Below are 25,528 nucleotides of genomic sequence, written 5' to 3'. Positions count from 1 at the left end.
GTATGTAGATTTCCTCAGGCAATCCACCCCTGTTTTTAACGTAAAAGTCAAATTATCACCTAGCAGTGTGTTTCCACATGTCTGAAATATGTGCGCCAATGTATTGTGCAGGGGGGAAAAAGAACAACATGCTTGGGAGAGGACGTTCATTCAAGGATTGCTTGAGGTATGTTCACGTACTTTTAATACGATACGGCTCGCATTGCAGGTCGCAAAACGTTATGTAGCCTAGCAAGCTAGTGGTACCATGAACGGTTGGACGTAAACATGCCGGCTTTCTGTCAAATCATGCTCTGAAGCTTCGGCAAACATTGGTTTGTGCGCGTAAATAAATGTTGACAAGGGGCACCGAGTATGACAACGCCGAGCACGGTAGGCGATGCGCCGGTCGCAATACGCAATCCTATGGGTCGACGCTAAGGTGCGCTGTCGGGGAGTTGTCGTTGATATGTCACCCTACACGGAAGATATCCCCAAACAAATCAAACATGCTAGACTTTTCATTTTGGTGTCGTAGGGCTATCGTTGGGCTGATAATTTGACATAATACTAATAATTTACTCTGTGCAGAAGTCTTTTTTTGGGGGGGAGGGATTTGCCTCATCACTGCCGCCACGACTTGCGGCTGAGCACGCACACGCAGGCCACGTTGATGCGTATGAGCCTCCAGGCCACCAGGTTCTTAAAGGACGTCAACGCCCGCACAAACGTGTGCGAGTTGGTGCAGCGCGAGTTCCAGTGTCGGGTGTCGATGCCCAGGCAGCCCGAGTTGCCCGCGTGTGAGCTGTGACACGTGGTCTCGAAGAAGTACTGCTTCTTGTTCACGTTGTTGATGTTGACGTCCGGCAGCACCGTCACCTCATTGCCCGAAATGTCGGTGGCCTTGGTCTTGTTGCCCACCCACACGCTGACGCTCTCGCACACCGAGTACACGCCGCGGTGCTGGGGCTGCCCCGCTCGCCGCCGGCTCCTGCGCTCGCCGCGCGACGCCGGCTCGGCGTCGGGCGTCCGGGCGCTGAACAGCACCCTGGGGGAGAGCCTGCGCCGCCGGCTGAAGAGTTTGGGGTCCACCCGAGGGGCGGCGGCGCCCGAGTCCCGCCGCTGTGCGTTGGAGGCGGCGGCGCCCGAGTCCTCCCCGACGGAGGCCACAGCGTGAGCACTGAAGAAAAGCAACAGGACCAGCATAGACGACCTCATGGGCGCACCGCCTGCAGGGGCGGCAACACATTCTTAGTGAAATAACGTGGTTGTACAAGTGTGCACACCCGAGGATGTGGCTGCCTTCAGAATTAACCAAATACATTCAAACTCAGGTTAAATGGGAGTCAGCACACACGACATGGTGTGTTTTTGATGATAGAAAATTTATATGTACAATATGTGCGTACCTCATTTTAACATGCATACGTCTTCCATTTTTACACACGACTATTTCCACGAGCCAACGTCGCAACAACGACGGCGTTATTTTCCTTAACGTTTGCGACCCGTCGTTGGACGTCCTCACGCTCCGGCGCGACAGTGGCCTCTGGCTTTGTACAAGTTCGAGTGGCTCTCAGTTAAATATCCTCATTTTTTACACCAAAAGACAAACAATCTCAGGCAGCGCGACCGAGTAGGCCAAACAGAACAATCCTCCCCGAGTCAAGTTCCCGTAAAACAATCTGGCACAAACGGCCCACTCGCCACATTTACACATTGAATGGATGCTTTTTTTCCCCAACCACTTTGTGACGCTATACAAGAAGTGAATCTGACTTAGATATGCTTCATAACTTGGAATAATCATCTGCTCAACCAAAGCGCTGCATAAATTGCATTCACATTCACATTGATAGCCAGGGCTCGTTTTGAGTGACAGCGTTGACCCTGCGGTAAAGTGTCATTTATGATCATTCCATTCTCTTCTGTGGGGACTGACAGGGAAGCGTGGAAGCGAGCGGACGTGTCGGCACCCGTGCCGGCGCCGTCGGCGGGCTCCTCTTCCAGGTAGGTTTGTTACGTCACGTTTTGCCCCAGAGGAGGTCGCGCTTGATCAATGCGCGCGTTCAAATGGTTCCAATTCAAACGAAACCCCGTCACTTGACTCCCGATGACACATGAAGGCCCTCTGTGAGGTCACACACCAGCGAATTAAACCATAGAAAAGTCAAATGTCACTTTTGTGCTTTTCCGGTCATACAGAATCAGAGCTTGTGTGCCATGTTGGTGTTTCTTTTCTCTCACGCAGGATCCAATTAAAACTGGCTCTTTAGAACACATTGCCGCCGTCGCAGGTTTAAACAGAAACACGTGGCTTTGCGGCTAAAGAGGGTGGCGAAAATAAGTTGAACACGTTTGTATTTGTTTACCAAGTCGCTTAAAGGGGACATATGATGTACAACCCTAATTCCAATGAAGTTGGGACATTGTGTTAAACATAAATAAAAACCGAATACAAAGATTTGCAAATCATCTTCAACCTATATTTAATTGAATACACAACAAAGACAAGATATTTAATGTTCAAACACATAAACTTGATTGTTGTTAGCAAATAATCATTAACTTAGAATTTGATGGCTGCAACACGTTCCAAAAAAGCTGGGACAGGGTCATGTTTACCACTGTGTTACATCACCTTTTCTTCTAACAACATTCAATAAACGTTTGGGAACTGAGGACACTAATTGTTGAAACTTTGTAGGTGGAATTCTTTCCCATTCTTGCTTAATGTACAGCTTCAGCTGTTCAACAGTCCGGGGTCTCCGTTGTGGTATTTTATGCTGCATAATGCGCCACACATTTTCAATGAGAGACAGGTCTGGACTGCAGGTAGGCCAGTCTAGTACCCGCACTCTTTTACTACGAAGCCACGCTGTTGTCACACGTGCAGAATGTGGTTTGGCATTGTCTTGCTGAAATAAGCAGGGGCGTCCATGAAAAATACGTTCCTTGGATGGCAGCATATGTTTCTCCAAAACCTGTATGTACCTTTCAGCATTAATGGTGCCTTCACAGATGTGTAAGTTACCCATGCCATTGGCACTAACACAGCCCCATACCATCACAGATGCTGGCTTTTGAACTTTGCGTCCATAACAGTCCGGATGGTTCTTTTGCTCTTTGGCCCCGAGGACACGACCTCCACAATTTCCAAAAACAATTTGAAATGTGGACTCGTCGGACTCGTCAGTTTTCCACATTGCATTAGTCCATCTTAGATGAGCTCGGGCCCAGAGAAGCCGGCGGCGTTTCTGGGTGTTGTGATAAATGGCTTTTGCTTTGCATAGTTGAGTTTCAAGTTGCACTTACGGATGTAGCGCCAAACTGTATTTACTGACATTGTTTTTTTGAAGTGTTCCTGAGCCCATGTGGTGATCCTTTACACATTGATGTCGGTTTTTGATGCAGTGCCGCCTGAGGGATCGAAGGTCACGGGCATTCAATGTTGGTTTTCGGCCTTGCCGCTTACATACAGCGATTTCTCCAGATTCTCTGAACCTTTTGATGATATTATGGACCGTAGATGATGAAATCCCTAAATTCCTTGCAATTGTACGTTGAGGAACATTGTCCTTAAACTGTTGGACTATTTTCTCACGCGCTTGTTCACAAAGAGGTGAACCTCGCCCATCTCTGTTTGTGAATGAGTGAGCAATTCAGGGAAGCTTCTTTTATACCCAATCATGGCACACACCTGTTCCCAATTAGCCTGTTCACCTGTGGGATTTTCCAAACAGGTGTTTGATGAGCATTCTTCAACTTTCTCAGTCTTTTTGGCCACCTGTCCCAGCTTTTTTGGAACGTGTTGCAACCATAAAATTCTAAGTTAATGATTATTTGCTAAAAACAATAAAGTTTATCAGTTTGAACATTAAATATCTTGTCTTTGTAATGTATTCAATTAAATATAGGTTGAACATGATTTGTAAATCATTGTATTCTGTTTTTATTTATGTTTAACACAACGTCTCAACTTCATTGGAATTTATAAAATGACTTTATAAGTACACAAATAGTAGGGTCTGATCGTTTGAGATCTGCCCATTTCTGAAAAGTGACTGTGATAGAGACGTTCTGCACTTCAGCCTAACTGTTGCACTGAACACACTGGGGCTAATTTACAAAAAAATTAAAAAAAATTAAAAAAATACATGCCACACGGAGTGCCAATTAACTATTGAGATAGGCTGGGTGAAGATCCAGAGTCACTTTCAAGCAACAGCAGCCCACACACTGTCTGACACAATATAATGTAGAGGCACTATTAAGAAAAAAAAATTATCAAGTAACTGCTAACCTACTTCTGATTTGTTGAATTTTTAATCCGAGTATAAATGTCAAGTAGACAAAAAATATATAAATATATAAAATGGGAACGGGCACCTTCAGATATTGTCTAACAATATCGCTTTAACTGCAACAATAATGATTTTTCAATGATAACATCAATTAAGGCAAATTCCGCCACAGCGAATGTTCTTAAATGAACCAAGAAACCAGTTACTGAGAATTTTTGCTTCTGTGTGGGCACACGGAGGTGTTGTGTGGGGGTCATGTGACTGCCTGGCTCCGTTTGATTGGTGGAATGGAGTCGAACGTCGCTAGTGGTTATAGTCCTGTGACAAAAGTCTACCTGACAAACCAAAATAGTTCTCGCAAGCAATAATAATAAATAGCATTGGCTAAAAATACAAGTTGCGAGCGCAATGTAATGTAATGGAGTAAAAGTGGACTTTCTCATTAATACCCACCTCTGTTATCATGTCAATGCCTAAAAGGTAAGCAGAGCTGCATTGAGTTTTAACGGGTACTAGTGCTGTGCACAAATGGGTGGTGACTTGAATTCGGATTGGAGCAGGCATGCAAAAGCGATCAGAGAATCTGAATTTTCTGACTCAAATCCTCTCTTTCCGGTTCAGTAGATTGCTTTCAAATAATCAAAATGGATTTTTCACGTGTCGGACTATGACATATCTTTACTTTGGTATAGTACTAAGAGTAACGATTCGAAACTTGCATGTTTTCGCCGGCTTCCTACTCAAATCTCCGATTCATTGAAGACTCTAAACCATCCAAGGATACTTGTTTGAGCTTCTCGGCGTGCGTCGCGCTTACCTTTTCTGAGTCCGCTCGGGAACGCAAGCGCCTCACCGGGCACCTAGAGGACGCGAATGAAGCCGCGATCCGCGCTCCGGGCTCCTGCCATGTGGCCCCCGTCCAGCACACCTCGCCTCCTCCTGAGACAAAAGGCAGGACTTTTTTTTTTTTTTTTTTTACTCTCGTAAACATACTATAAACACATTGCTAGCATCATCACTGGACTCTCACATAGCAAACATAGCCAAGCCTCAAAAAGCAGGTTAAGGCCAGCAAAGCCTTCTGTGCTGGCCTAAACGCTGTCAGAAGCACTGATCCACATTCTTAAAGGTTCGACCTGAGCACAAAAACAGTGCATAGGTGAGGTTTTTTTTTCTCGCAAATAACGGAGGATAGCTTCCCAAAAATATATATATTATATTATATTATATTATATTATATTATATTATATTATATTATATTATATTATATTATATTATATTATATTATATTATATTATATTATATTATATTACACAGGCGCCGTAGCGCCGTGATGGATTTGTCGTGGCACGAATCGCCTTCTGATGATGCCTCACAATAAAGCAGACATCTTCCCTTTTGTTGTGTCATCTTAGGCGGAATGTTTTCATTCGCCCGTCACACGACACCCGCTGACAGACCACAACAGTCGTTTGTCACGATCGTATAGGCGAGACGAGCCGACGGGGGGAATGTAAGCCATCGTTCTATCGAGAGTAAACGGGCCGCAAATCTACGTGACAGTGAAGTATGCGCCATAGCACGGGAAGTGGTCCGTGCCTTATTAGTGCCTTAAAACTTAGCATGGCCCTGAGGAGTTGAACCTGGCCAACGCCATTATGAGCCAAATACAGAACATCATACACAAACTCGCCATCCATCCATTTTCTGCCGAGCAGAGGTTCGAACCCAGAACCGCCGGATGTGAGGCAGAAGCGTGCTGTCCCTGCACAGTCTAATAAAATCAAATAAAAGAACTGTATTAGAATAATACCAGTGCTCTGAAGATGTTTCAATTTCATAAAAACAACTTGTATTTGTTTCGTCTTTATTTTGATACATTCATTTGTAATATGTAAAGTGGGCCTAGCTTTAGTATAATGAAAAATACTAATGTCAAGATGGAAATGTTCAATATTCTTCAGATGTAAATTGGGTTTTGACAATGTCAAGTTCAGGTTTTTTCCCCCCCGTAATACTGGAAACTTTCAGTTCTCTTTCGAAGCAAACTACAATGGAATGCCTCTTATTACGTTTTGAGTTATATCAGAGATCACAATTCAGGGGTTATTTATTTACTTTTTAAAATAATTTATTGTTACTTTTAATTCCTTCATTTTATACAGAAAGAAGACCGAGTCTTTTTATGATGAAAATTACTAATGTCAAGATGTGTGTTTTTTTTTGTTATTTTTTATTTTTTTTTGGTTTTGCAGCAGCAGTTGATAGAAGTGGGAAGTTTCAGTTCTCTGATAAGGAAACGTACAACGGAATGCTACTTGTAAGTTTTTAGTTACATTAGATATGACTTTAATTCTCAAACTTTTCCGCATGGAAATTGATCTGTAGATGTAACTCTATGTATTATCTAGATGAATGAATTTATTCAATAATGAAGCAGTGCACCATCAACACCGTGTATAGCGGGGATGGGGCGCTGCTTACCTCGACTGGGGACGTTGTGAGCCGGTGGGGAGAATACTTCCAAGACCTCCTCAATTCCACCGACACGTCTTCCCATGAGGAAGCAGACTCTGGGGTCTCTGAGGCGGGCTCTCCTATCTCTGGGGTTGAGGTCACCGAGGTGGTTAAAAAGCTCCTTGGTGCCAAGGCCCCGGGGGTGGATGAGATTCGCCCGGAGTTCCTCAAGGCTCTGGATGTTGTAGGGCTGTCCTGGTTGACACGCCTCTGCAATATCGCGCGTACATCGGGGACAGTGCCTCTGGATTGGCAGACTGGGGTGGTGGTCCCCCCTTTTAAGAAGGGGGACCGGAGGGTGTGTTCCAACTACAGGGGGATCACACTCCTCAGCCTCCCTGGTAAGGTCTATTTATGGGTGCTGGAGAGGAGGGTCCGTCGGGAAGTTGAATCTCAGATTCAGGAGGAGCAGTGTGGTTTTCGTCCTGGCCGTGGAAACCAGCTCTAGACCCTTGGCAGCGTCCTCGAGGGTGCATGGGAGTTGGCCCAAGCAGTCTACATGTGTTTTGTGGACTTGGAGAAGGCGTTTGACCGTGTCCCTCGGGAGGTCCTGTGGGGGGTGCTTCGGGAGTACGGGTTACCGAACCCCCTGATACGGGCTGTTCGGTCCCTGTACGAGTCAGAGTTTGGTCCGCATATCCGGCAGTGAGTCGGACTCGTTCCCGGTGAGGGTTGGACTCCGCTAAGGCTGCCCTGTCACCGATTCTGTTCATAACTTTTATGGACAGAATTTCAAGGCGCAGCCGAGGTGTAGAGGGGGTCCGGTTTGGTGGCCTCAGTATTGCATCTCTGCTTTTTGCAGATGATGTGGTTCTGTTGGCTTCATCAAGCCGTGATCTCCAACTCTCACTGGAGCAGTTCGCAGCCGAGTGTGAAGCGACTGGAATGAGAATCAGCACCTCCAAATCTGAGACCATGGTCCTCAGTTGGAAAAGGGTGGCGTGGCCTCTCCAGTTCGGGGATGAGATCCTGCTCCAAGTGGAGGAGTTCAAGTATCTTGGGGTCTTGTTCACGAGTGAGGGAAAAATGGAACGGGAGATCAACGGGTGGATCGGTGCAGCGTCTGCAGTGATGTGGACTTTGTATCGGTCCGTTGTGGTGAAGAAGGAGCTAAGGCGAAGCTCTCGATTTTAGGTCAATCTACGTTCCTACCCTCACCTATGGTCACGAGCTGTGGGTCGTGACCGAAAGAACAAGATCCCGGATACAAGCAGCCGGATGCCTCCCGGACGCCCCCTGGTGAGGTGTTCCGGGCATGTCCCACCGGGAGGAGACCCCGGAGAAGACCCAGGACAGGCTGGAGAGACTATGTCTCTCGGCTGGCCGAGTTGATTGGTTGATAAAGTTTGTTTCTTTTAACAATATGGTGATTAACCTTTACATGCTTAGCTATCTTGTCAGCTAACTAGCTGTAGCCCAATGTCACTTTTTCCCTCCAAAATGCAGCTTTGTGTTAAGTTTGCTTTTTTTTTTTTTTTTTTTTAACAGCCACTCTGTAAAAAACACATTTATTCAACCCAAATGTGCCCCTGCGAGTGAAAGCAAAGGAAGGCTTTCTTGTGTTATTCAAGCTAATTTCCAAGTAAATTATAGCTTGTGGGGAATTTAGTCAGATGTAGATCTTGTGTACTGTACTTGCGTTGGCCTCCTTTATGATGGCGGAAGGTCGCTCATAGAAAACAGACGTCTCGCTTATTTCGAACGCCTGATGCGAAAACGTCTTAGTGGTTTAGTAAAAAGAAATAAAAACGTCCAGTCAGCAGTTGCTTCTCGACTCGGCGGGTTACAAGAATTCACGAGACTGGGCCGTGCACCAGCGTTGAGCTCGGAGGCCAGCGGAGCCGTGAGCGACAGCGACAGTAACCGAAATTTTAGAAACATCTCTCAGTGTGATGCATTTCAGTTGTACAGTCACCAAGCTCCAAGCCTCCACCGAGAACCAGAAAAATGCTCATTCGGCTCACAAACCTCCTCCAAGACCACATCTCAATGGAATTGGTTCTTTCGCAGACTGGCGCATTTCCACTCAGTTCTGTGAAAATCGGTTTAAGAGTTTTTGCGGAGTCATGCAAATGAACATAGAAACGCGCATGGCCAAAAACGGTGTAAATGGAACAATTAATGTTTTGGCGTTAACAACACGGACGCCTTGCTGAAATCAACAGCTGAACGGTCGTCACGGCAAACTAGCAGCGGTGCTTTAAAGCGTGTGGAAATATTTTATTAAACATTTGAAAGGTAGCGCAGTCGCTTGTAAATTAGGAAGTCTTAATCTTTAATACGATAAAAGTACGCCCATCTGAAAAGGAACCCGCTAACGCTAGCTGACGAACAGCATGAAGTCCTCACGTCAGCGAATTCACCAAATGCCCTCCTGTAACAGTAAAAAAACAAAAACAATATACTAGGGCCAAAGCACCTGTAGGCACTTTAAATGTCTACAATGTTTTTTTATTTTCGACACAAGATGCCTTCAAGACCTAGCAAAGTCGACAATATCAGATGTTTAGGCTTCGTTCATGTTTACATATACAGTATCATATCAAACTAAAATAAAATATGAATAAATGTGTGAATCATATACGTGTATTGAACTATTGTGGGAAGACACCAGCCATAAAGAAAACAACATTTTAGAAAGTTCGGCTTCAAACCGTCATGTCGTCAACCCGTAGTTACGCTAGTTATCGCAGCTAACCTGCGCGCAGCGAGTTGACGCCTGAAAAATGATCGACGACCTCGCCGATTAATCTAAGTTAACACGATAATCATCACTCAAGCATCAACTACAAAAAAATCTGACCTTCTTGCAGCATATTCAAGTTCTTGCTTTGTTTGTGTATTGCTCCTAAAAACGTGTTATTTTCTTCAGATTTTTTTGTTGTGCTAAAGAACTGAACATTGTTACACTGTGAACTTTTATCGTACATCTTGTACCGGATCTCAATGTACTGTCCGTCTGTCCGTCCGTCTGTCATCCATCCATCGATCCATGAATTTCTTTTTCTAATCCATCATTCTGAAATCATTCAATTTCCTCCCATCTGTCCATCCCATCCCTCCCACACTCTAGCGACCTGTAATTTATTTCTGATAGACCGCACTCCAGTCACATTATGTGCTCATGTATTCAGTATGTGCAATTCGTTTTGCTTCATGCAGAAAGAGTGGAATCTACGAGGACTGTAAACATCCATCCATCCATTTTCTCAGCCGCTTCTCCTCACAAGGGTCGCGGGAGTGCCGGAGCCTATCCCAGCCATCATTGGGCAGGAGGCGGGGTACACCCTGAACCGGTTGCCAGCCAATCGCAGGGCACATACAAACAAACCACCATTCGCACTCACATTCACACCTACGGGCAATTTAGAGTCGTCAATTAACCGACCTTGCATGTTTTTGGGATGTGGGAGGAAACCGGCGTTCCCGGAGAAAAGGCTGTAAACATCAAGTAAAAAAAACAAACAAAACATCATATTGCCAGAAGCCAGTCTACAGTTGTTCTACTCAATAACTTGAACCGCTCCAATCTTCCATAATGGACGTGAATCCTTTAATTAATGTCAAATCGGCCTCAGTGATGTCATCCCAAGAGACAACTTGAATAATATTTTGCAGGTAGTCAGGGGAAAAAAGGCAGGCTCATTTTGTTGCTATGGCAACAGTGTTGTCTTTTCCTTCCCCGGGAAATAACCACCCCCAATGACTTAAGTTTTGTCTTTATTACCTTAAGGAGATAAGGCTTTTTTGTCCACATAGGTTGGTAGTTTTTTTTGCACAACTTACCGTCTCCAGCATTTATTAAATCAGTTGACAGGTTTTCCCATTTCATTTTAGTGGGAAGCCACACATTTAGCTGACAAATCTTAGGAGAACAATGGCTCTGTCCATTATGAAAATTCATCCGCCTAACCCACCAACGCATAGAAAACAGAACAAAACCCAAGCAAATTGCAGCTCCGGTCAAGCCTGACGTTCGTACGTGTTTGTGAAAATTCTGTTTTGGAACATTAAGATTGTGATTATGTGGGAATCGAAGTTGTTACAGCAGCACAGCGGAATTTGAGTGATGTGAGGTTAGCTGTTTTCCTTAGAAAATAACAAAAAGATGACATCAGGGAGGTAACGGGCCCTTGTTTTCAACCACATGCATAATCAATTGTTGTGTGCCTATGTTAACATTATTCAAACCTTGATCATCAAACTTTGACGCAATGCTCTTTCTACATAAAAAAATTAGCATGGCCCATCTGGCTATTATAATTCCGCCGTTCTAACTGCTTGCGATCAAGAGTTCGTTGAAGTCTGAGGTCTGGAATTCACCCCAAAATGTCTGCTTCAAACAAAAGTGGCCAAGTTACTGTTCCATTTTGGGCATTGGTCCTTGAGAACTTTTCGTTCGTCTTATTAGGATAGACTCGCATATCACCCAATTTCATGGTTTTTTTTGGGCGGGGGGGGGGTTTTCCTGAAAAGTTATGCTTTTGGAGAGGTTTCTGCCCGACGCCAGCGATATGCATTAAATGCAACCTAAACTCAAATTACATTTCTCTCATGTACCCCCACTCCCCCTCTTAAATGGGAGTCTGGTCCTTTGCAGCGCTGACAATTAGATCCAAACTTTCCGTCCAAACTTCTCGGTGACGCCTCTGATGTCCAGAACATCTGAAGGGAAACATTTGGAAGTGTGGCAGCCTTTTTTTTTGTTTTGTTTTGGTTTTTTCCCCTGCCGTGTAACACAATACACGCACTGATTTACAATCTGAAAAGTTCTCGCAAGAAGACTCGGCACTTCCTGTTCAACACGCACGCACACACACGAGTGCATGAAAATCTATGAAAATACATGCTGTCAGGCAGGGATAAGTAAAACCAGCTCTAGAAGGAATGTTCCATAAGCCCGCAACAGCTTTTTTTAATACCAGTTGACATGAAATATAATGAGTGTCAATGACAAACACGTGAGGCACGGTTCGACTGGGCCACTAAACGCAACACGGCAGCTTCCCCAATGAAAGGCACGGACGGGCGATTGCGTCCCTCGATGTTTACGTCATCGGTGCAAGTTCAGTTAGGCCGTCACCTGAGCTGAACTGCACATTATGCGTGCTCGAGAATCCAAATCAATCCCATCCAAAGCTTCCTTGATTGTGTTGGCCGCTTCAATCATTGGAAGGCACGGCGACGTCCGGTGCCAGACAAAATAGCAAGGCTTTGTCATTGTTTTTTGTTTTGTTTTGTTTTTTTAAGATTCCTGAACAGCTCGCCTAAAACAACAGCACGAGTAAGTACCCAAATGATGTTTTTAATCTAATATGGTTGAGTCACCAAATGTAGAAGCCAAAATGATTTTTATAATGCTAAAATACAATTATTATTGTTACATATGAATTGAAAAACTGAAAAAAGGAAAGCACATTATACTTAAAAACCCTGTCAAGGGAAATCGTAGATTGGTTTCCAAAACTTGAAAGTGGCGCATGAGTTGCCCCTCCCCCACTATATAAGAACTGAGCGCCATTGTTCACATCAGCCATTATCCGGTGCAGTTACGAGTTACTTAGCTATTATTACTAGGCCCATGCAGAAACAAGCTTTGATTGAGCCTGACTTGGCGCTAGTCCCGCCTCCTGCCCGCCCACTGAGTTTGATGGGCGTTATATACTGTATAGTTCATGATGCGCACAGGGTAACAGAAGTGGCAAAATTAAATACATAAATGGTAAAATTAATAAACATTGAAATAAATGCATTTTGAAAAAACAAATAATTTTTTTTATATTTATGTAGTCAAATAATTAAAAAAAAAACAATTTAAATATATAATTATTGAAATATTAAATAAATACTGAAATAATGAAATACTTTATGACACATTTATTTATTTATTTAATAACATATATTTAATTTTGGCAGTCTTGGCCCTCCATACAATCATGTAGGGATGTGTAGCATCCATTTCTCATGCATTCAGTGGACACGCCCGCAGCGTTTGAGAGCACAATTTTACATTCTTGGTGATTTTTTTTGTTTGTTGTAAACATTCAAATTTGGCAGGGTTGTTATTGTTCACAACATTGTTCTCTGTGGCGTGTCAAATAGGAGTTATGTTGAGAAATAATTCAAGTTTTACTGTTTTAATCTAATTTGAAGGCATTTTTGACCAGATGTTCTCTAGGCGATGTCACACAAAACAAAAATGGCATTTTTTTCGCCCCCTCCACACACAAACAACAACCAGAACCCATAATTTGATTTTCAAAATTCTTGGTGTGGTGTACTAAGTTTGAGGTGGCCATTCCAACCAGACTTAGTGTTGTCATTTTGTGGTCAATCTTGTTACGTTGCTATTAGAAAACATATTTATTTTAACTTAGAATGAACTTCAATATGTCAAACTCTAGTTATTAATTTTTATTTCTGAACACAAAGTCAGAGTTCAGTTAATATTTGATGACTGACTTATTAAAATTGAGCCCAATCCCACGGGACACATGATCATCATCGGACTGCGACAATACGGTGACGCCTGTTGAAAATGATAAAACATTGAGAGCTCACTGAAATGGAAAGAGTCTGAATTAAAGCACCTCATCATGCTGGATGGCGTCTTTTCATTTTCACAATGTTTGAGCTAATAAATGTATTCAGAACTTTACAAGTTGATGTTCTTGTATCATGAAATTCACAAATCGCTTTGTTCTTGAGCTGAAAAAGTTCCCCAGTTAATGGAACAGCGATTGCGTCCATCTTTGTTCTCGCCATCGGCGGCGGTTTCGTCCGGTCGTCACCTGATCTGAACTGCACGATTAGCATACTCGAGGATCCAAACCAATCCCATACAAGGCTTCCTTGATTGCGGTGGCCGCTTCAGTCACTGGAAGGGACGGCGGCGTCCGGCGCCAGAGAAAATATCAACGCTTGGACCGCAAAGTTATAATTTCAGCCGTCTCGTAAGGGAATAATTCGCTCTTCACGTCATTCTTTCCACCCTCTGCCATCGTTGCAGAAGGTCTGTCGCTTCTTGTACGGCGCGGCCCTCGCCGTGTGCCGTCGCGCTGCTAGCACAATAAATCTCAGAACTTGTTTAAGAAGAAGCCAATGGTGTGGGAGAACAAGTGTAGAGCTGATCTTTGTTTTTATAGCTCTGCGTGTCTCCCAGCGGGATTTGTGAGGATTGCCAGGGCGAATAGTTAGCGCTTGCATGTGGCGTTTTAGTGCTTTTGACGTTCTCTAAACAATAGCAGGCGGTTTATATTCTTGGAAGTCGTCCAGCGTGCATTTCTTCAGTACCTGCGTCAAGGTAGATGTACTTTGGCGTTGCGTTCAAAGTTGTGGTGGTTTGCCTCAGTGGAGGGCTGGGTGTTGTTGTTTCTCAAGATCTTTCATAGCTATTCCAGTCGTTGGATCGAACCATTCAAAGATGCAGGGGGTCGCGGCAGATGTTACTTTTTTTCTGGAGGGCATCCCATTCTGATAAAACCGCTGCTAGGTTAACTAAGGCTGGGAATTTGACTGGATTTGTTTGATCGGCTAGGACGAAACTATACATTTTTTTGTTATTCTAATATATTTTTTTTGTGGTGTCTTCTCTGACTGCTCTGAACTCCTGTTTCCATGCCAGTGTTACAGTGATCAGAATAATACTACCTGGAGAAGTTGTAACATGTTGACTCCGTGGTGATTAATCAACAATCAGTTCATATTTTGGTAACATCTAATCTCTTCAGCCTCGATCATTTTTTTTTGTCGCGTGTTTTACTTCCGTGGCCTCGTCATGGCTTTTTAATTTTCATTAGGTAAACTACTGTAAAGACGAAAAAATTAAATACTGGAAGACATTTTTATTGTTCATCAGCATGTTTCACATCGATCAATGCTCTTCATGATGATGAATGGTCTCTAAATATCGTCAAAGGAATGTTTTTTTTTCTTCCTGAAATTCTTTGTTGTAAAACTGTTGTATTCATCCCACGTGACTCACGATTGTCATCAAGCTGTGACAGTATGATCGAGATCAATCAAATTGAAAGAATCTGCATTAAAGCGCTTCATGATGGTGAATGGTCTCTAAATATCGTCAAAGGAATGTTTTTTTTTTCTTCCTGAAATTCTTTGTTGTAAAACTGTTGTATTCATCCCACGTGACTCACGATTGTCATCAAGCTGTGACAGTATGATCGAGATCAATCAAATTGAAAGAATCTGCATTAAAGCGCTTTATGGTGGTGAATGGTCTCTAAATATCGTCAAAGGAATGTTTTTTTTTCTTCCTGAAATTCTTTGTTGTAAAACTGTTGTATTCATCCCACGTGACTCACGATTGTCATCAAGCTGTGACAGTATGATCGAGATCAATCAAATTGAAAGAATCTGCATTAAAGCGCTTCATGATGGTGAATGGTCTCTAAATATCGTCAAAGGAATGTTTTTTTTTTCTTCCTGAAATTCTTTGTTGTAAAACTGTTGTATTCATCCCACGTGACTCACGATTGTCATCAAGCTGTGACAGTATGATCGAGATCAATCAAATTGAAAGAATCTGCATTAAAGCGCTTCATGGTGGTGAATGGTCTCTAAATATCGCCAAATAATGTTTTGTTTTTTTCTGAAACACTTTGATGTCAGACTGTTTCATTTCACGTGACTGCCATCAGTCCACCACGATATGCTCGAGGGCTCACTCAAATCGAAAGAGTGCGCATTAAAGCACTTGATGATGCTGGATGGGCTCCACTCATTGTTTTTTTTTTTTTTATGACAGGTGCTCGAATAACTTATTCAGCATTGTATATGCTGATGTTCTGGCATGAGGAAATTTCATTATTTTGTTGGCTCTTAAGCTGAAAGAGTTTAGGAAATCCAGTTTTAAATGACCAAGTTAGATGTCTGAGTTGTTGTGAGCAGTGAGTCACAGGTTTTAGTGCTTGTGTTTGTGTGTGTGTGTGGTCTCATTGTATCTTTGCAGCGCCTCCTCAAAGTAGTCTTCACTTGTGTTTGATTTTGATTCATTAATAGCCAAAAAAGTAGGACGGTACGTGGGAGGGCGGTGAAATCAAGTCGAAAGATTCCTGGAGCATAGCATCAAGTTTTCAAGTCGGAGCCGTGCGCGTTCCTCAATCGTCATTGCGTACGCGGTTTTCACCGTCGCGGTGAGAACGCCCGAGGCCGTGAGAGACGACGGGACATGCCTGCGTCGGAGGCTTTGATGATTGCCGTCGTTAACACATACGACGGCTGGCTGAACCGGGTTGGTTGCCAGCGAGGGAGGGGCTGGCGCAAGCTCTTGTTTTCTGGCGGCTAATTTTTTTTCTTGTGAGGCCCAGAAAGCACAACAATCTCATTACACTGGTCTACAACAAATTTATTGTCGAATACTTTTTCGCTGATTTAGGACAATTTTGATGCGCTGAATCCAAATATCACATTGGTTTTGCTCAATCAGGTACATTTTTGTTTCCATGTACAGATATTTTCGCTTTTGAAATGCCATTAATCCGTCCAGCCTCCCCCCCAAAAAATAACAAAAATGTTTGTAATGTGTTCTTTAATAACAAAAATAGCACTCGATCATACTGTACTTCATAAAACCTTAAAGTAATGAAATAATTGAATACAATGTAAAGAATTTTTGTCATGTTTTTTGCTTCAATTCAATGGACATTTTGCTGCTATTTTATTTATTTATTTATTTATTTTTGCTGAGGATAAATTACCCGAACACTATGCTTGTGAATATTGTTATATTATCTATCTACGTGTTGCTCCACCGCTTGTGTTCAAATATCCGTTGCTTAAAAGGGTAATAATACGGTGATACTGATGCTATTGTTAGCCCGTTTTGCATTATGTGTTAGCATTAAGCTAACAGATGTTAGCAAGGTAACTATGTGGTTTGGTTAAATGCACGACATGTAATACTCTTTGTTTTATGTTGAGTTTGACAGTAAACTTCAACTGAGTGGCAATAAACAGAAAGCTCGTAAGTCGGGTCACTCATATCTCAAGGCACCATTGTTTATTGTATACAGTATATACAGTATTTATTCTTCCATGGATATTCCAATGATTTATCGGTGAGTGAGAACCCTCTCAAAATGTTTAAAATAAGCTTTTCTCTCCCCTCTCAAACGGTGTGGGCGTTTATCCACTTAAAGCCTGCAGTAGCTGGAATATATCCCACCAGGTCATTGTGCGGCTTTTCCCCGGCGCGACGAGGCGCTCTAAAGCGGCCACACCAGCGCAAAGCCTCGGTTCACATGCTGGCTGTCCATTTTTTTCCCCCGTCTCTCCTCACTCTTTCTCTGCATATTATGCGCACACTCGCTGCTGACAACGAGGCACTCTAAAGCAGCCACACCAGCGGAGTATCGAAAGGGGAGATACAGTCTTGGGGTGTAGGCATCGCTGGCTAGCTAGCTGCATGACGCAATTGTGCCGGATAACCTTGTAACTCTCGTAAAACACGTTGTCATTGGTTGCGCAGTGATGCATTTTTATCAGGATGTGCCACGTGTAGACACTTGTGACGTTAAAACATCAAAGTCATCATGAAGTGGATAGGCGAGGTTTTCGGCAACCGTTGTAGGTCAGGATGGATTCTAAAGAGTGGTCCCACACAATCTTCAACTATAAACAGGAGATTAAAAGACTGAAATAATTCCACTAATTCCAGGTGTGTTAACACAGATGATGTTTGTACCTTGTACTTGTTTGTCACCTGCAGTGGGTACGGAAAGTATTCAGACCCCCTTAAGTTTTTCACTCTTTTTTATATTGCAGCCATTTGCTAAAATAATTTAAGTTATTTTTTTCCACATTAATGTACACACAGCACTCAATATTGACAGAAAAAAAACCCAGAATTGTTTAAAATTTTGCGGATTGATTAAAGAAGAAAAACTGAAATATCACACAGCCATAGGTATTCAGATCCTTTGACTCGGTATTTAGTAGAAGCACCCTTTTGACAGCCATGAGTCTTTTTGTGAATGATGCAAAAAGCTTTTCACACCTGGATTTGGGGATCATCTGCCATTCTTCCTTACAGATCCTTTCCAGTTCTGTCAGGTTGGACGGTCAACATTGGTTGGCAGCAATTTTCAGGTATTTCCAGAGATGCTCAATTGGGTTTAAGTCAGGGCGCTGGCTGGGCCATTCAAAAACAGTCATGGAGTTGTTCTGAAGCCACTCCTTCGGTGTTTTAGCTGTGTGCTTAGGGTCATTGTCTTTTTTGAAGGTGAACCTTCGGCCCAGTCTGAGGTTCTGAGCACTCTGGAGTAGGTTTTCGTCCAGGATATCCCTGTACTTGGCCGCATTCATCTTTTCTTCGACTGCAACCAGTCTCCCTGTACCTGCAGCTGAAAAACACCCCCACAACATGACGCTGCCACCACCATGCTTCACTGTTGGGACTGTATTGGACACGTGATGAGCAGTGCCTGGTTTTCTCCACACATACCGCTTTGAATTAAGGCCAACAATTTCTATCTTGGTCTGATCAGACCAGAGAATCTTATTTCTCACCATCTTGGAGTCCTTCAGGTGTTTTTTTTCTTTTTCTTTATCAAGCTCCATGCAGGCTTTCATGTGTCTTGCACTGAAGAGAGGCTTCCGTCGGGCCACTCTGCCATAAAGCCCTGACTGGTGGAGGGCTGCAGTGATGGTTGACTTTCTAGAACTTTCTCCCATCTCCCGAATGCATCTCTGGAGCTCAGCCACAGTGATGTTTGGGTTCTTCTTTACCTCTCTCACCAAGGCTCTAGGAAGGGTTCTGATCGTCCCAAACGTCTTCCATTTCAGGATTATGGAGGCCACTGTGCTCTTAGGAACCTTAAGTGCAGCAGAAAGCTTTTTAGTAACCTTGACCAGATCTGTGCCTTGCCACAATTCTGTCTCTGAGCTCTTCAGGCAGTTCCTTTGACCTCATGATTCTCATTTGCTCTGACATGCACTGTGAGCTGTAAGGTCTTACATAGACGGGTGTGTGGCTCTCCTAATCAAGTCCAATCAGTATAATCAAACACAAAAATGAACTTAAATGATTTTAGCAAATGGCTGCAATATAACAAAGAGTGAAAAATTTAAGAGGGTCTGAAAACTTCCCGTACCCACTGTATAAAGGCAAACATTTTTCCTCTGCAGCTCAGTGCTGTACGCAAACTCGAACAACAGCTTCTTCCCTCTTGCAATCAACTTCTTAAACAGCTAACCCACAATTCCATTGCAACATGCTGCCAATTTTTTTTGTCTGAGTTTGTTGTCACATTTCTGTCGGGCCAATTATATATTACTCGTGCACTCACTGTAGTAGTCTCGCCACGCTGCACTATTTGCATATCTGTTGTTGACCAATACTGGCCACTCATGCCAGAGTAGCATCTGCTCCATTTGCACACTGACTGAGGAGTATCTGCAACATTTGCACAATCAACATTGTCCCAGATTATCGCGCTACTAGTCACTTTACATTCCTAGAAGTCTCGGCGCCCTTTGCACAATGATCATTGCACCGGACTATTGTGAGATTAGTCATTCAAACTGCTCTAAGTGCGAGAGGACTCTTCATCTTTTTGCACAGTTGTCAAAAAAAATAAAAAATATTGTACCGGCATTACCAGATAACCAGCAACCCTTTATTGCTCAGCGACTGTTTTTCTCAATGTCTTTATGTCTCCAAAGTGTTCTCTGTCAATTGACTGTCTGTTGTCGTACTAGAGCGGCTCCAACTACCGGAGACAAATACATTTCTTGTGTGTTTTTTGGACATACTTGGCAAAATAAAGATGATTCTGATTCTGAACTACAGTAGTTCCTGGTCTCACAGTTAAAACAAATTAAATACGTTATAAGCCCTTGGAGTACCAACCCAGGAAAAATCAGTTGAACCAGCTGCGGATCAACTTTCAAAGTCTTTTTTAAAATTTTGGATTTTTCTCCAAACCTCTTTAACTTCGTTCTGCCGCCAGTAAACATTGTGCTTAAATGCATTAGCAATAATCCCAGTGTCTAAACAGTGGGCCCTTACATGTCCGCTGACTAAAGGCCCATCAAGTGTTTGGAAAGACATCAAATAAGCATCCTCCCAAGGAGCAAGTTGACCTGTGGGCATGTTCCACAATGTCTGGGCCAGAAGATGTCGAGTAGACACGCTCGGGATCAAGCATGAAGATTTTGACTGTCGGACTTCCACTGGAATGCGGTTAGTCTGTCAGTCTCGGCAAGAATGCAATATCCATTGCTCCTCGGGGATCAGTGATCATCTCAAACGATGATGCGTTCAGTTGTCCACGACTTGGTTATGAGCATTACGGAAACCAAAGAAGAGATTAAAATGTGATGAACGAGATTGCCGAAGTTTTTTGGGGGGGCCTGTCAACGACTGTCCTGGGGAATTCTCAACACAGGTTCTTGAAGTTGAAAGAGTTTTAATACCAGAATCCAACTTCAACAAGATCAAGAGTGTGCTGACACACTGCTTGACACAGTAGCACCAAAACAATCCACTTTTTTAGTTTGGTTTGGTAAGTATGCTACTCAAGTCACTCAGGGAGTTTCTCTCAGAGTTCCGGACTGCTGTGTTGTCTGTTAACGTTTGAACCAAAATATTCTGGAAAGACGAGTAACTGCTGGTTTGCAGAAAAACTCAAACGATGATTGATTTATGAAAACTTTCATAGAATTGTGTGAATGCAGAGAAACAAGCAATTGCTTATGCTGCAGTGATATTTCAGAGCACTCCCACGCATGACAGCCGGGTCGTTTTCCAACGGATTCAAAGTCAAAAGAACAAAATCAGCCATTATTCTTGTCCCCCCAAAGCATTTATCAGTTCATAAATATCAGACTTTCTTCGCATGAAGAATAATCATGGACAGAAAATCAATAACACTGCCCCAAAGACGCTTACCTTTCTGAACTAGTCAACTGATATGCACACAGCTATCTTTATGTGACTAGTAAATCAGTGCATCTGGCTTCATAAGAGTTCTTAGGCAACAGAGGGTCTAACTAGAAATCTGCCAGTCGCTTGAGGGCCACTTGACCCTTCAACCAATGCCTCTGTGCGACTACGTTATCGTTTCCCCTGCAGAAGAACAAATCGAGGGCAGCGCGGCGTCACCACCGAGTCAAAAGTCTTCCTGACACTCTCCACACCTTGCATCAGTCCATTGTTAGACAAACAAGCAAAGAAGAAAAATGATAGTTTTGCTAGTCTCTGACATTTACTCGTCAAAATGTCATCGAAGTTTTTCTTCGGCGACCAATATGTGTCCTGCCCCGGATTTGTTTTTCATCACTTCTCACTATTGTAAAACCGACTTTTGTCTTCTGAAAAAACATGGGAAAAAAGTCTTTGTGGAACAATAAACAGTAAAACCATCTGCAGGAGTTCATGCTTTACTACGCCCAAAGGAAGATGATGGATGCATGCAAGCTATGAAATGTACAATTTGTCGTGAGGTCCAAAAACAAAGCCCAAAGAGGAGATTTTCAGGAAAACCATCAACCCTATGAGCAAATCTTCTCCGGTATCATCACCTGCTCTTACGACAAGAATGCAATCATTCATTTGCCGCGCTCTGTGGCATAATTTGAGGAAATCGCCCTGCGGCTACCTCCTCGTTTCCACGCCAACATACCATACAAACCCAGGAACTCTGCAGGAATTTTTGTTGTTGTTGTTTTGTACCTCCAGAGAAGAGGAATGCACCTCTGCTGCTGTGTAACCTGATGAGCCCCACGGATACGCTTCAGCAGTCTCGCCGGGGATGGAGGTTCCCCGCTGGAGCTGATCTACGACGCGCTCGGCCTTCAGAAAGTGTCTCAGTAGTACAGTAGTCATTAAAATCCCCCCGCAGCTTGTGTTTATCACCAAACACAGACGCAGGAAACATAAACAGCGTGCAAATGAAACCCGTGTTCTTTTACCTGCAAAAAGTTGTTTCAACTACTTTTGTTGCATTGCAATTTTCTGTAATTCCAAGGAGTTGAAAGGCAAATGGTGGTGTACCTCTGCAAAGGTTGACCTGTTGCTCCACGGGAGGATTATTGGAATATATTCCTGTGTGCGTCCACGGGATGCCCGAGAGGAGACGAGCACATTCTCTTGCATTTGTCCCAGGCTCTTGCTCTCTCAGCTCTGCACTTGTTGGAAACTTGTTCTGATCGTGAGCAAGTCCAGCAACTCACTGTGCGCCTCCGTTGAGTATGTCGTGCGGTCCTAGTGCCTGCCCGGTCCTCTCTGTAGGCCCGCTCCTCTCGTCTCGCGCTTTGGGACGACTCAAGACTATTGCAAGGATACTTTGAAAACCTTTGAGACTCATGCGGAGCGTTTCCGTCCCAGCCGCATTATTAAACGACTGAACTCCTTAATTGCTCTGTAAAGGTCTATTGGAGCCTTGGGTGCATTTTGCACGCCGGCGAGAGTAAATAAGCGCAGAAGAGGCCCGCTGTTGTGCTAAAGCAGAATTAAATTAAAAAAAAACAAAAAAACACTGAGAAGCAACACGGCGATCTGTTTCACTTTAATTGATTGATTGATTTATTTCAAGGAATCTTGGACGTTGGAGCATAATGTTGAATGTTATTAGCCACCCGCAACATCAGAGAGATTGTGTCCTGTATACTGTATTCATTGAATTGTACTAAAAAAAGAAATAAATATTTTACGATAGTTTACGATCTGACTTCCGACCTTGACATTGATCTCGTTTGACTGAAACTTGAGTAAGTAAAGATGAATATGTTAGCTTATTGGAAACATGTCTTAAAAGTGCAGTCCTCCAAAGATTCAACATTCAAGAAAATGAACGTGAAAAACCCCAAAGTCGACATTCATTTCATTACATCGGGAGAATGTCAACATCCATATCTGGTCAATCTCAATAATTGATAAACCCCAAAATGGTTTCCTAATCCTTTAAGTGAATCGTTGAGTTTTTTTTCTCAAAATCATACTTGAATCTGTTGTGCCGAGTCCCTGCTGCTCCTTTTCTTTACTTTCTTAGCCGTTGTCTCTCCAATGAATACAATGAGCGACCGAGATCAATGAGACAACATTCATTTATAAACACAACTATAGAAAAACTAAGTGTATGCAAATATGCAAAAACATATGAATTGGCTGTTGAACATCGGAGAAGTACTTCCCCTCAACAAATGTAAGCCTTAAAGAGCCAGTGAGGATATCATATATTTGTTTTCAAAGCTCTGATCTTGGTTCTTACTTTTCCTCTTTCCCACCCTTTTCTTTTTTTGTTGTTTTTTTTTTTTTTTACAAAGTTGTGTGTAAAGTGAGTAAAAGTACAGTAATTCCCAAAAGAATGACTCTGTAGAGCTGATCGTGAGCAGATGTCTCAAACCCGATCACCTCGCCCGCGCCATTCAACCTGCAGACCAAGTTTTGCATTGCAAGCGTCGAAATTGGAAATATGGCAGCGCTGGCGAACGAACCCGCAGCAGATCTTCGGCGTTCTTCTTGTCCCAGCGCCAAACATTTGCCCTTTAACGTTGGAAAAATGTGAAAATTGTCCTTTGATAAGTTTCCTAAATTATCAACAGCGTTTATGGGATCAAGTTCCACGCTGTGTGTCCTTTCCTCCCCCCCCCGTCTGAACCTCACTCCAAGGTTACTCCAAGGTCACCGGGAAGTCGATGATTTATTCCTCATAAGTGAGACGACGGCAGCGGAGAAATAAAATGCGCCGCTTGTGTTCGCACTGATGTCGGCGGCCTCGCACATCTGGAGCCAAATGGGAGCATCTGGATAGGCGCGAGGATTACCGCCGCCGCTGCTTTGAATTAAGCGCTCGCAACGCTAGGGGGCGCGGGCTTTTCAACACACCTCTCCGCCATTGTTCCGCAACCTTTATTGACACATTTGACGTTATACAACAGTCAATTCCCACCGAGCAATCTGATTGGACACAAGTCACTCCGTGATTGATGCTACAATCCAACAGCACTGAGACTTTTTCACTTTCCAGACGCACACTGATCGGTGGCGGCCAAAGTGAAAAGGAAGAACGGATGAATTATCGTACAGTTCGTTGCATGTCGCTTTCATAGTTCTCAGAATTGAGATCGAGAGATCTGATGGGCCTGTGCTCAGACTCCATCCGAAGTGTGTGACCTTTGAACTAGTGCCCCCCTCCCTCCCCAGGCCAGATCAAGCCCCCGGCAAGATGGCCCCTCATTGCATCAGGACAATGACTGTGTTGTTTAGGACATCATTTGTGCATTGGATCGAATTTCTCGTAGCGTAACAAGACTCTAAAAAGGCACACTTTCATGTTGGACGCTCCTCAGTGCTTCTACAGTGTGTGCGAGAGTGAGTGGGTGATTGCGCTGCTGGCAGATGTCCAAATGGTCGGAGAGAATTCCCTTCCTCCCTCAAGGTGGAGAGCGCTGTCCTTCTCCACGGGGATCCTCTTGAAACGGTTGAAAATGCTTGAACGTTGCCCTTTTTAAAATGACCTTTCATGTTCACAATTTAAGTCAGTTCCCACATGATGTGCTTTTATCCAAAAATCCCCCCCCCCCCCCCCCCCAAGGAACAACAATTACAGCGCACTTTAGCGTCGCTGAACGCAGCATGTTTTGGAGGGGTTGGTCCTTTTTCATGCAAATGACCGACTGCTCGGCCGGACCCCTCTACTGCGGCGCCACAGCCGAGTACGCGAAGCGCAATGCGCACGAAAGCCCCCCAAAAGACTGTCAAAGCCCCCGAATTACACGATCAATTAACGTGCGGATCCGTGCATGTGGCGCATGTAGCGGACCAGTGCGAAATCGTGAACGCACAATTCGGCAAAATTCAGATCAATTTTACTCAATACTGCATGTCCCAATAAGGTTAAAAAAAAAAAAAAAGATTAGATCTGAAGTAGACTCGCAGTCCATTCCAAGAGGCTCTTTGACCATCAATTCATTATTAAATGCCCAATGGTTGCCAGTGAAAGCACTGGAAAACTAATGCAACAAACAAAATTAGCATAAAAAATAATTACACCTCAACAAAGCATGTCGCAAAACCTTACCTTTGCGTTCCACTTTTTACTTGTTGTCGTAATTGCCATTTTCCTCTTGGTCTTACCTCGACTGATACAATTCTAAAAGGCTACACACACACGCACACAAAGCCGAATGGAGTGCAAAATGAAATTCTGACTTAGCAGCAGCTTTTCTTTTCATTTTTATGCCCTCTGCTATGACGCAACAAAATTGGGCTTGTTCAAAGCGTAACATCAACATCTTTAAATTTCCTATTTAATTTGTATTTAACTTTTATCTGCAACATAGCTTTCATTTCCCCATATTTAAGTGCAGTGTTAACATTCACAACAATAACGAATATACTTTTAGGCAATAAAACCATGTTTTTGACCAACGCTTGGGCCGATGCGTTACTTTATTTGAATGTTTTTGAACGTTCAATGTCATTTGAATATTTGAAAAAAAAAAAAAAAAGGAAATTCTTATATATAAAGTTTATATGGTAAGATGGACTTTAACAGCCTATTGCGGGCCATATGTTCGAACATAACAAAGGACTGTAGTTGTCCCTTGTGCATTGAGTGTGACCCGCATTCCCAACTATTTCATGTGCCCTTGCCCTCTGAGACTTGAGCTGGTTTCTTGAGCATGCCTCGCTTCAAACACGTGTAATCTAAAAAAGCTCAAGAAAAAAAAAAAAAATCATCCCTCAACTCTCTTGCTGTCATTTC

At 43.3% G+C, this 25,528-nt stretch overlaps 2 protein-coding genes across 2 annotated transcripts in view; one reads left to right on the top strand and one right to left on the bottom strand.

Annotated features, from left to right (window-relative positions):
- Positions 1–603: 603 nt before the first annotated feature.
- Positions 604–22,042, bottom strand: ngfb (nerve growth factor b (beta polypeptide)). The gene is made up of 3 exons (XM_061784032.1): positions 21,493–22,042; positions 5,101–5,222; positions 604–1,208 (listed from the first exon to the last, which is right to left on the bottom strand). The coding sequence occupies exon 3, from the start codon at positions 1,195–1,197 to the stop codon at positions 604–606; it is 594 nt and encodes a 197-aa protein (XP_061640016.1). The 5' UTR covers positions 1,198–1,208; positions 5,101–5,222; positions 21,493–22,042.
- The window catches only part of LOC133483198 (potassium voltage-gated channel subfamily A member 3-like), a 26,918-nt gene continuing 12,931 nt past the window's right edge, over positions 11,542–25,528 (top strand). The window contains exon 1 of the mRNA XM_061784026.1: positions 11,542–12,084. The gene's annotated coding sequence lies outside the window, so the exon portion shown is untranslated. The remainder of the gene's footprint in view (positions 12,085–25,528) is intronic.

Source organism: Phyllopteryx taeniolatus, chromosome 9 (genome assembly GCF_024500385.1).
Source record: "Phyllopteryx taeniolatus isolate TA_2022b chromosome 9, UOR_Ptae_1.2, whole genome shotgun sequence".
Classification (NCBI taxonomy): domain Eukaryota; kingdom Metazoa; phylum Chordata; class Actinopteri; order Syngnathiformes; family Syngnathidae; genus Phyllopteryx; species Phyllopteryx taeniolatus.
Note: the sequence above shows the minus strand (reverse complement) of the source record. Positions and strands in the feature narration are given on the sequence as shown.